This window comes from Sorghum bicolor, chromosome 10 (assembly GCF_000003195.3).
Source record: "Sorghum bicolor cultivar BTx623 chromosome 10, Sorghum_bicolor_NCBIv3, whole genome shotgun sequence".
Lineage (NCBI taxonomy): Eukaryota > Viridiplantae > Streptophyta > Magnoliopsida > Poales > Poaceae > Sorghum > Sorghum bicolor.
Window position 1 is genome coordinate 14,627,672 of NC_012879.2, and position 12,240 is coordinate 14,639,911.

The 12,240-nt window shown below is 43.2% G+C and overlaps 1 protein-coding gene across 5 annotated transcripts; it reads left to right on the top strand.

Moving 5' to 3' along the window:
- On the top strand, nt 901-9,292 carry LOC8076423 (formin-binding protein 4). Of its 5 annotated transcripts, none has more exons than XM_002436861.2 (10): nt 901-1,171; nt 3,349-3,426; nt 3,916-4,037; nt 4,694-5,310; nt 5,404-6,593; nt 6,675-6,754; nt 7,200-7,295; nt 7,384-7,457; nt 8,573-8,717; nt 8,985-9,292. In XM_002436861.2, the coding sequence occupies exons 1-10, from the start codon at nt 1,084-1,086 to the stop codon at nt 9,066-9,068; spliced, it is 2,574 nt and encodes an 857-aa protein (XP_002436906.2). In that variant the 5' UTR covers nt 901-1,083; the 3' UTR covers nt 9,069-9,292. The 5 variants fall into 5 exon arrangements, with proteins under 5 accessions (XP_002436906.2, XP_021305086.1, XP_021305087.1 ...); XM_021449411.1 differs by having other exon boundaries at nt 1,101-1,171; nt 3,349-3,723; nt 4,719-5,310; nt 8,985-9,273; XM_021449412.1 differs by having other exon boundaries at nt 1,101-1,171; nt 3,349-3,707; nt 4,719-5,310; nt 8,985-9,273.

Consider the following 12,240-nt stretch of genomic DNA (forward strand, 5'->3'; position numbering starts at 1 on the left):
CAAACAGAATCCCCATGAAAACCACACGTTGATCAAATAATCTGAAAACAAACCTAGAATAAATCTGCTGCAGCTAGGGTTGGGGTAGTCCTAGCGAACTCCCACGCGAGGGAGAAGAAGGCGACCTCGGCCTCCGTCGCCGTCATCAACCGGGTGGAGATGGTGGCGCCACCGGTAGGGGTGAGGGCGCCGCCATGGTTAGTACTGGCCGGATCTAGTCCGCGCCGCCGCTATCGTGGGAGAGAGGGCACAGAACCGCGACCGTCGTCTCGTGCTCTGCGGTTCCACGGTGGATCCGAGATCTGACCGACCGGCGTGGGAGAAGCACGTGGGAGAGAGAGGAGGGGAGAGGAGCCGTCCACGCGAGTACGGGTAGAGGATCGAATTGCGATCGTGAGAGCCGCGCGAGCGTGGGCATGGGTGAGATGACGCGAGGCTGTGTAAGGTCGTGATCATACTTCTAATCTGGGTCGTCTAATCTGTAGGACATGTGTTGTGAGTCGTTGATCTTGTAGGTGAGATTTGTCTGGAGAAGATTTCAATTATAGTAGAGATATTGTAATATTTTTAAAACTATTATCTTTATTTGGCCCTTTCGAGTTATATTCCACCTTTTTTTGTGACCTTAACCTTTCTAGAGACATCTTGAAACGGGCGATTTAAAAATACCTTCAGATTTTTTTTTTTTGGGAGGGGGAGGGTGCTCACAATTTTCTTTTGAGAAATTTTCTCAAGGTACGGCCGAGGGCCGAAGGAGCCCAGTCAAGTTGCCATAAAAAAAACAAAAAAAAGAGGAAGGAGCCCAAACGAGACCGGCCTGATTTGATGTGGGCTGGCGCTGGACCAGCTTCTAATGGGCTTTAGATGCTGTTTAGATCTTGTAGCTCGTGGCAGAGACGGAGGTTCCCTGCATCGACGCATCCGCCCACGCCACGAGCCCGCCGCTGCCTCGGCCTCACCTTTCCCTTCGCCGCCTCTGTTCGGCGAGACTGCGAGAGAGAGACTCGCGGGTTGCCCACCTCGACCTCCAAACCCTAACCCTAGCTCCACCCCAACGCATCGAAAACCCTCGGTGCCCGGCCGATGGGGAGGAGGAAGGAGCGACGCCTAGCGGCCATGGCCGCGGCGGGCCGCAGGGTCAAGCTCGACCTCTTCCTCGATCCCTCCCCCGGTAAGTTCCGCCTCCGCCCGGTTTGGTTCGTTGTGGTTGTGTTTAGTCGCTATATATGCGCCCCTAGCTTGTCTTGACATGGTTTGAGATTTGCTATCGATCTCTGGTCGCTCGCCCTAATTATCCACCGTGTCATGGTCGTAGTGTTTCGCAAATCGGGTCTGTCCGGTCGTCTGAATCCACACAGCTTGATTTAGGCCAAATATGATTCACTGTACCCTGGGTTTCGGACAGTTGGATGCTGATGAGTCATTTGATTGGTCTTTATCACCAGAAACTGCTTGTTATGAGCATCGATGTCAGCGGTTGCGCACTCACATAAGGCAATATGACTGATATAGGGCATTGGTACTGTTGACCTTGCTACTTCTGCGAGCTGCACAAGTGTTTAGTGTCACGTTTTTGCTACTTTATTTGAACATGCACCAAAGCCAGTTACAGTTTCAGTGATGCAGCGAGAAATACAGGTGTCACAGTTTTCAGCCCCTTCTACCGCAGATCTATTAGAATTCATAATTAAATTCCCTACTATTTTGAGCTATGCAGCACGGATACGGATATGCGTATCAGTATCGGAAGGATATATGGATGCGTGGATATGGCAATTTTCTAAAAAATCCGATACGTGGATATGTTTTAGTTTTTTATTTCATAAAATAAAAAAGATAATAATACATATTAAAACTGATAACAATAAAACATTGCAGTCTACTTAACTACTTAAATTCTATTATTACATGTTATACTATTAACAAATGGCATTCAGGCTCGCATCAACTCCCTATTTCCTCATTTGGTTCACTCTCATCCATAACATCAAGCTGCAGAGTAGATCGAGAATAGAAAAAGGAGACAATCTACTCGTATTTGGAGATGCCATCCACTGCATACAAAGAAAATTGGGCAACAAGAAACTAAGAACCGCAAAAAATAGAGTAGATCGAGAATGGACAGAGGAAGAGGAAGTGGGGACCAAATAAATCAAGCAACAAGTCACGAACTGCAGAAATATAGTAGATCGAAAACAGGGAAGGGGATGAACTCACAGTAGGTTGCTGGACGCCTGGATCCATGTCGCGGGAGCAGAGGCGTTGCCGGCGGCCGGTGAGCAGGGGTGGATCGCTGGTGAGCGGGGGTGGGGGCTTGTCGCCAGTGGCTGGCGAGCAGGATGGGGCATCACCGTGTGTGTTCTCTTGAGGCGGCGTGAAGTGTGGGAGTGCGGGTGTTGGGGGCTGGCGTTAGGGACAGAGGGAGATTAGGGAGTGTGCGCGTGTTTGTTGGGCTGGGCCGCATCGAATGGGCAGATATGTATTGCCCGAGGTACTCAATATTCATGAAATTAATAAAAAACCGGATACACTGCAGATATGTATCCCACGTATCGGCCGCGTATCCGTATCCGATATAGGATACAGCACCTCCCTGGCGTATCCGTGTTACATAGATTTTGGGAGGCTGTCACAGGTGAATGATCAAACCTTCCAAATCTTACCCAGAGAACAAAATCACTTCCAGGGTCATACTCCTTTGCTGTACCAACATCTAATTGGTAACCTTCTTTTGAGACAATAAGTAACAAGGACATTGAAGGAATGCCACACTGGCCCTATGTTTGAATGTTTCAATCGCATTTTGAAGCATCCATGACTAGGGAACATAATCTTGGAACTAGGACGGTCGAAGTAATCCAAGTCCAACATGCATGCTGAGGCATACCTCATCTTTTCTGTATTTCAGGGGTTTGGGCCAGAGACAGTGGTTGTGGTGGTGAGGCTAGGGCAATAGATGGGTTTTGGGAGGGTGTAGATCCAATTGTGCACAATAGGTTACCCATTAGTCACCTCTATCAACAAAGCAATAAAAATGGATGCAAATATTACCCACATGCCAGTTAGGGTAACGAAAAAAAAAACTGATGCTGGATTTTTATGAAGGATGATCATTGATCAATGCAACTGTTTGCATCAGCCGCATATGATTTTAGGAATCTTATGGTTAGATATCTTCTTTTATATGGGTGACCGGTGATTATTACATGGGTGACAAGAAACTACACATTCTTGTAATAGTAGACACACTGAATATTAATAAGATTCAGGTAAATGACATATACCATTTGGCACTGACCTGTTGGCATGGATTGCAAATAAGCTGACTCTTGATACTGTAACTTGCAGGGGAGGCATCACAAAATGATGGAATAGGAGGTGAAAACCGTGACCAACAGACTGTGGTTCCCACTTCTCCATCTTCAGGTGGGTTTCATCAATTTCCTTCCAAGGGATATGTAAAGAAGACATGCCTATGGATTATGGAACATAAATATGGTGGAAATTTGGATTTGTGTACAAGAATGTATACCTCTGCATACCTGGTTCTGAGATACATGTAGGGTTGCCGGCATGCAAGGAACTTTGAGTAAATTCTTCAGACTGAGCTGCCACTGTCAAAATTGAGTGAATGCCTATGGGTTATTTCTCATTTGGCAGCATCTAAGCGTGGGGATTTCAGGATGTGATTGGTCCTTCCTCGGTTCGTATGTCTCTTTCTTTGTATGTAGCTCCTAACCTGGTCTTCTTATTTATGACCAGATTTCTGTAACTTCACATTAATAATTTGAACAGTACCATATTTTACAACACTGTTGATTTCATTATGCGTGCTTCAGAAAAGACCTTCACTGTATTTTGCCACACCATAAAAACCTTTTTATTTCTGAAATTTTCATGTAATTTTATTTTCAGATAAAAAGGAGAATCCTCTAGCATTGCTCGGGCAATATAGTGATGATGAAGAGGAAGATGAGGATGCAGCAGATCAACCCACTGGTGAAGCTAAGGGGAGTCCAGGAGATGCTAGTGCTCAGGTATTCCATATTCCTACTCTGTCCTGTCAGTCAAACAAGTTGAACCTTCTTGGGTAAACATAGAAACCTACTCTAGTTTTGTACTATATATGTACCAAACATGCCAAAGCTGGTTTGTGTGCGGTGTTAGCCATTGGCTTGTAATCAGTGTTTCTGGAGTGTGGAGTTTATCTACGGTCGTTATACTTTGTAGTCAGTTGTAACTGGCTTTAAGTAGGTTTATTTTGGGAGTTTGCCTAGCCGGCTGAACCCTTTGTGTTCAGAAGTGATGGCTTTTGCTTCCATTTCTTTGTGTTGCTGTAGTAGATCAAACCTAATGCTTGCAATTTTGTTGCTTCGTGGTAATGGAATTCAGCTCTGCCATTATGGAAAGTTATACGCCAAAGCTAGCAAAAGTGCTTATTGGCTGAAGTCTCCAACAATGTGGCCTTAAATGTACTGAGCTTACTTTTTGTTAATGAGTAAATTTTGTTAATTTATATTGTTCAGACGATTAATGTGCTTCATGCAATGCTTTTTGTTCAGCTTCTTCATAAATTGTAATTGCATCTATCTTCTGTTAGAGCCTTAGAGGACATTGTTGCAGCTAAGCAACATTTGCTCCCTTCTTTGCTAATTTTTTTTGGGTGTTATTATAATATATTTTGCTTATTCAGTTAACTAGTCAGCGTGCGGATACAGCTGGTGATAATGGTGTGGCAACAGCAGAACCATCAGCTTCTGTCGGTGATCAACAAGAAGCACCTCAAGCTGGTGATATTAAGAACAATACCCAAAGTGTTACTGAAAAAAACACTATTGCTCCTGAGTCAACTATACAAGAGTGTGTGAAAGCAACTGAATCTGTTCCTGATTCATCTGGCATGCAAATTGTTGGTGACGTCGGTGGAAATTGGAAAGCAGTAATGCATGAACAGAGTAATCAGTGTTATTACTGGAACACAGTTACTGGAGAAACTTCTTGGGACATACCAAATGGATTAGCTTCAGGAGTTGCAACTGCATCTGTTTCTTCTGATGTGGACTATTCACTGGAAGCTCAAACCCATATCCTTCCTCACAGCACACTGGAAGCATATCCAAGTGACATGTCTGTTGGGAATGGCACAGCAACTTATGCTAATTTTGGAATGGCATGTGGAAGTGCACAGGTTACTCAAGATGCTTATGCTTATGCTGCTCCTATCGCCAGTCACGAGCCTATGGACATTGATCCCTTGTATCTTGCAAAATATGGTGGTGATATGCTGCAAAGATTGAACCTGCTGGAAAGGTGCTTTTTATTATCTTTAGGCGTATCTTTTGTTACTTTGCATGCATTATTGTTCCTGGAGTGTAGAAAACTAATGAGTTATTATCATTGTAGGCTCTGTGGCTCGAACGAAGGTCTTGAATTGATTAGAAGAGAAATTGGGGTGCGGATATCGGACTGCAATGCACTATCATCATATGGATCTTCTTTGCTCCCGTTGTGGTTACATGCTGACGTGCACCTTAAGCAGCTAGACTCTTCCATTTCCAAGCTGGAAATGAGCTACCACGCAGATACAGAACTTAGGAATTCGAAGATAGAGGTTGCTGAACACAAGGCACCTGATGAAGCTGACATGACAACACCCTCCAATGGTGAGGCTTTGAGGTCTGAGGTTAGTGCTGGGATTACTATCGATGAAAATGTGGAGATTGATAAGCCGGCTTCAACATCATCTGCTCAGAATTCTCAAGATAGGGATCTTGCAGCAGTTCCTCCAAAAGTTGAATCTGACAATGATGAAGATATGGATGTGGAAATGGAAGTTGATGAAGATAATGTTGAAGAGCAGGCACATTGCAGTCCTGTACCTAAAAAGGAGCATCCTCCATCAGAACAGTTGAATTCATCTAATTTGTCATCATTTGAAGATCCTACATCTCCTGAGGATAGTTCTTTCCCTCCGCCTCCACCAGAAGATGAATGGATTCCACCTCCACCACCTGAAAATGAACCAGTTCCTGAAGCTCCCCCAGAAGAGCCAGCTGCATCATATGTTCAGGTGGATACAATTCCTCAGCCATATATAGCTCAAGCAAATGTTGGCTATACAATTTCAGGAATGGAGTACTATGGTACTGTCGGTACAGAAGGTACAAATGCCAATTACTATATGCAACTGAGTGAGCCTTATGTCCTTCAAGCACAGCAGCATTCTTATTATGCACCAATATCTAGGAGTGGTATATCTGTTTCTGTTGATGGCACATCTATTGCCCCAGAATCTTATTATACCTATCCTTCAGTCACTATGGCTGCCAGCACAGTAGCAGCTGAACATTCTGGATACTACGCTTCATCAATCTCTGCCATTTCTAGCAGTGCAGCAGATATCAAAACAAGCTCAGCTTCTCTTGTTTCTGCAAATAGCAATTCAGATCTCAATGGTCTTGATAAACTTATATCCAATGATGCAAGTATTATGCCTTTGACCCAACCTGTACTAGCAACATCAGCTGCTGGAACAACATCTGTTCTTGGAAGTTCTACACAGTCTTCTAGCAGTACTACAAATCAGACCAGAGGTAATTCTATTTTGAATTTCTTTATTTGGACAATTCATCTTACTCTCATCACATTGTTTGACCATTTGTGCTGTTCTGTAGTTATTCGTAGCAAGAAGCGGGCTGTTGGTATTACATCGTCTATGAGGTCTAATAAGAAGGTTTCAAGTTTGGTGGATAAGGTTGCTCTCTACAACAGATCTCTCTATGCTATTATCGCATATGGGTGCAAATATTTAGTGGTGACATGTGCCTGAAATTTACAAATTTTTAGCATGTTCAGTATATTCATGGAATCAACAAATCCTAGTTTCTTACTCTTGATTTGAAATGTGCTCTCAAGTCTCTACTATCTAAGAATCCAGTGTAAAATATCAAGGGTTTAACACCATGGTATGTTTTGCAAGATTCCCTATGTACCATGTCAACTATCTAACAAATAGTGGACTCCGCGTTTTAACCTTCTGTTCCCTAGTTATTTTTGGTTCATTGTAACCATTTGCTAGTTAGTTTTTATCAGTCTGCTTTCGTGGTAATGTTTAAACTATGGTTAGTAGATTGTTAAATAATTGTTGCCCTAGCAACATAATTTTGCTGAATCAGCCTGTTTTGCTTTCCTTTTAACAGTGGAAAGCTGCAAAAGAGGAACTTCGTGGTGAAGAGGAAGAGGAGCCTGAAAGTGCTCTGGAGGCATTAGAAAGGAAGCGACAAAAGGAAATAGAGGTCAATTGCTCTTTACTTCTTTTTAAAGCATGCATGCAAATATTTCTCAGAAGTTTTCTGAATTTGAATTGCGCCCCATTTGATCCAGGAATGGCGGAAACAACAGATCACTAGCGGAGAGGCACAGGAAAATGCCAATTTTGTTCCTGTTCGTGGTGATTGGTACTCTTTCTTTGCCTTATGATGGTTGATTTTAATATCTAGATACAAAAATTACCATAAAGTTTCTGGCATTTGTCATGGTTATGGTCAGTTTTGTTCCTCCTTTCACCATTTCACTCCCTGTGATGTCCTATGCTCCTATTTGCTTTAAAGTAGTCACTTCAATGTCTGACCTTTTTGCCTGAGAATATTTTTGGAAACAGAGACAGCTTCCTGCATATAAAGTTGTGTTAGAAGGAAATGTTCTAACCTTTCTCATCAATGTGGATTTTTGGTCGCTCTGCCACGCCTAATAGTTTCTTGAATACTGTGCATACATGTGTACTATATTTACATCATGTGATTTTCTTGTTTTGTATAAGTGTAAAAAACTGAAGCAACATCATTTTTCTATATGTTCTCTGCATGGCACTGATGCTAACTGGTTCAAGTCCAGTCAAAACACCTGTTGGAAAGCTTTTAGGTTGCTGACATAGCTGAAAGATGATCAGTTCAGTGCCAGGTTCTTGAAACTTAAAGGAATATATTAGTTTAGCATTTTCTTCTTATGGTATATCCTTAGGGGCATATTTGCATTGTAGGTATTCACATTTGAAGGTTTTGTGCCTAATAGTTTCTTGAATACTGTGCATACATGTGTACTATATTTACATCATGTGATTTTCATGTTTTGTATAAGAGTAAAAAACTGAAGCAACATCATTTTTCTATATGTTCTCTGCATGGCACTGATGCTAACTGGTTCAAGTCCAGTCAAAACACCTGTTGGAAAGCTTTTAGGTTGCTGACATAGCTGAAAGATGATCAGTTCAGTGCCAGTTTCTTGAAACTTAAAGGAATATATTAGTTTAGCATTTCTTCTTATGGTATATCCTTAGGGGCATATTTGCATTGTAGGTATTCACATTTGAAGGTTTTGTGATTTAGTTAAAATTGGAACTAGAACCCAATGCTCCCCACACTCAAAGAAGTGCCTCTCATGCAATGAGTGTTTAGTGCCATGCTTAGTGTACATTCTTCAGGTTACATTAAAGCTGAACATCATGAATGTCTATATGGTTTCTTGTATGGATTTTACCAGGTAGCTGTAGCGATGATTGTTTGAATCTTTGCAGGCGTGACCGTGTAAAACGTAGAAGGGCTGAAGCAAAAAAGGAATCAAAAGATGACACTGTTGCTGCATCTCTAAGTAGTTCCGAACAGCATAAAGGACCCCCAGATCTAGCAGAGCTCTCCAAGGGTCTTCCTACTAGTTGGCAGGTAAGTATTCTAGATTGCAGCATATTAAGCTGCTAACATACTGAGTTGTGTTTAATGGTTATACATACAATCAGAGGTAGCTTCCACTACAGTTTCCAAGAATTTGATATCAATTTCAACTGATACAAAGAAGCGAACAATCATGAAACACTGGTCATTAGTGTATCCTGTATTCCTGTTTAGTGTACTGTAGAACCTTGTTTATCTGCCATGCCATGTGTTACAAAGTGCTTAGCACTGTTTACTTGCGCTATCCTCTCTGTGCAGGCATACTTGGATGAGTCTACTAAGCAGGTCTATTATGGGAACACCCTCACGTCAGAGACGTCCTGGGAGCGGCCAACAAAATGAAGATCTACAACCTTGGTGTGCGGTCAACCGAACGATAGGACTAATTTGACCATGTAGATGGTGCTGTTCAATGGTCAGCTCAATTTTGTTGTAGATATCTCCTTGTCGAGTCCTCTAAATGAACGAACAGAAGTGCCAAGCATGTTTAGAGAATGAATATGGAAAGTACAAAAGTTAAAATCTATGATTTAGCCATTTTCTAAAATAGAAAGCTCTAAAAAAAATAGACTACTGCAACAGTCTTTCTAAATTTTGCCGTTCTCTATTTCTTAATTTGCTATCATGCTTCCTCCGTCACTAAGGGTCTGTATGGTTACATGGCTCCAGTTAGCATGGCTAGAAAAATAAGCCAGTCTTGAGTTAGCGTGGCTAGAAAAATAAGCCAGGCTTGAGTTAGCCTGTTCAAGTCAAGTCACCCTAGTAGTGTTTGGTTGTTATGTGCTAGCTAAGCCTGGCTAAGTTTTTGTTTGGTTGGCTGGATTAGTTGGTAGTGCTACCTTTTTCTCTACTATGGTGATGTTACCGTGGTGAGAAGCAGAGGAAGCCGGCCCTCTCCCTCCCGGATGCGAGCACCCCTCTCCGGGTGAGCAACAGCAGGGACCAAGCCGACGAGCCCCCTCCTTCCTCCCACACAAGCAGCAGAAAATGAATCCGGTGAGCCTCCTTCTCGACCGCGAGCTGCAGCAGAGGAAGCCGGTGAGTCTGTTCTCCTCCCTCCCAAATGCGAGCAGCACATGAAGCTGGCGTGCCCCCTCCTCCCACCAAGGCACGAGATCCACCCCTTCGTGCATTAGAGATGAGCTTGGACGGTGGCGGGATGCTTCGTCTTTGTCCTCTCCTTCGCGCAGTTCCACATCGAGCGAGCTCCCACCTCGTCGCCGAGCTCGCCCACTCCCACTCCCAGACCACCGCCGCCGACCCCGTTGCCGCCCCCGTCCCCGACGACGACCTCCCGGCGCTCGCCGCCGCGCTGCCGCACCACCGCCACCTCACGCACACCGCCACCGGGTGCACGCACGCGCTGCTCCTGTCCCCGCTGCTCGCGCTCGCCGCCATCTCGAGGGCGCCCCGCCTCCCGGCGCCGCAGCTCCTGCTCTTCGCCGCCTGCAATGCCTCTCCGGCCTGGATGCGGGACGAGATGGAAGGTGAGGAGAACGCCAATCGGTGCTTCACCTTCCGTTTTTTTGAGCCTGGCTAGAGGGTGGTTGGTGGCTCCATGTAGCCTGGCTTCGGACTCCAAACAGACAACCAAACAACTCGAAGTTGGCTTGCTAGAGTCTGGTTGAGAGTTAGCCACCCAACCAAACAGACCTAAAGTTATTGCATTGCAGCGTGTTTGCCTTTGCCGCCCGGCCAGCAACATCCGGCTAGCTTTCTTTGACGACCGAGAAGTCCAGAGTTGACAACTTGGTATTTTAGAATACTTGATAGAACAGCTGTTGGACTCTGATTTTTTTTTTTTTTTGAAAGTTCTCTAAATTAGACTGCATGAAGCAAATAGCCACTCTTGTAATTGCTCTTAGGTCTTAAAAGTAAGAGGTCCTTAAATTCCTTTCTCAAGCTTTCATTTCTAGGTCTGGATGAGGACCTTATAGGGTGTTTGATTTGATGAATTAAACTATTCTAGATGAGGTGATACGTTGTGAATTTATTCTGTAAATTTGGTGGATCAATTCTATTTCTTGTACTAGTATTATCATTATCCAAATTATTGGTTGTTTTAGCTTTTCTAGTTAAATAGCTTTTGCTATACATTTAAATGTACAATATGTCTAGAGATATAAAAACTATCTACCTAAATATATGATGTCTAGATATATGTAATAAAAGTTCTGTATCTAGAAAAATTAAAATAACCTATAAATTGGAATGTAGTGAGTAGCTTGTAAAAAGCTATTTGGAACGTGTTTGCTTCGCGTCTTGGCCTGGGTACTGATGCCTAGGCAGCAAGCATCCATCCACCCTAGGTTTAGGAAATCGAACTCGGAACACCTAAGGATGTTTGCCGGACAAGTTTACCAGGATGGCATCAAATAGACCCTTCATTTCACAACTAAGAGCATGTTTGGATCCATCCGTACTAAATATTAGCAATGAATCTAAATAGACATGCTAATTATTAATTCCATTAGCAAATTTAGAGTTACTAAGAGCGCTCCCAATATAGAAACCACTATAATTTCTATGAACATTAATTATAATGTCACCTAAGCATTTTATTGATGTGGTAAGGTAGTTAGTGAAGAGAGAGAACAAAAATTATAAAAACTAGGTCTAAGTTATAAACCAGGTCTACACGAGAACCAAGACATAAATAGATGTGATTGGTAGATAATAGAGAGAATGTATGTGCGTTGACAAAAAATTATAATGTAGAAACTATCCAATGAGACCATGATTTCTATATGCAGTGTCTATGGAAATTAATAAGTATAGAAGCATTGGAACTACCCTAATAAGTGCTAATATGCACTTTCAACTTATTATGCAACCACTTATTAGCAGATGGATCAAAACAGTCACCTGCTAAAAAATAGCTAGCTAAAATTAATAGCTAGTAGCTAGCTATTTTTTTAGTCGTAGTGAATCAAAATAGGCCCTAAATAGAAGAGTAAAGAGTCAAAAGATGATAAACTAACTCTGTCTCCAAATCAAACACTATATTACCAGTGTTGGTTTTCTTTACCCCAATGTGGCTCCCTTTTCCCTGGTGCGGCTACATCCTTCATGGTGCACTCCTTTCATAGCATGGGTGTTCCTCTCCCAATGCGTACCTGCCTCAAAACGACCTCCTCCCTAACCCTTTTGGCATGACTCCTCTTTGGTGGATTCACTCCCTGCACTCACTCTAGCATGACATTCCTGATGTGGCTATGTACCCACCCCGGCTCCACCATGGCTGCGTACCTGCCCCCTATGGCCTCCTCCCATACATGGCTGTGCACTCGCCCTAGCGAGGCTCCTCTTCAGTGTCTTCGCTCTCGCACCATCTCTAATGTAGTTTCCAACATGATTCCTCCTTGTTGTGACTACCCTGGCGATGACACATCTCACGTGGCATGGTCTTCTTGTCCCATATGACTTCCATTGCTACTACCCTAGCGACATTGGTAGTCACGACATGATGTAGCGACAAAAGTAGATGGAAAAAAATAATAAAAAAACATATGTA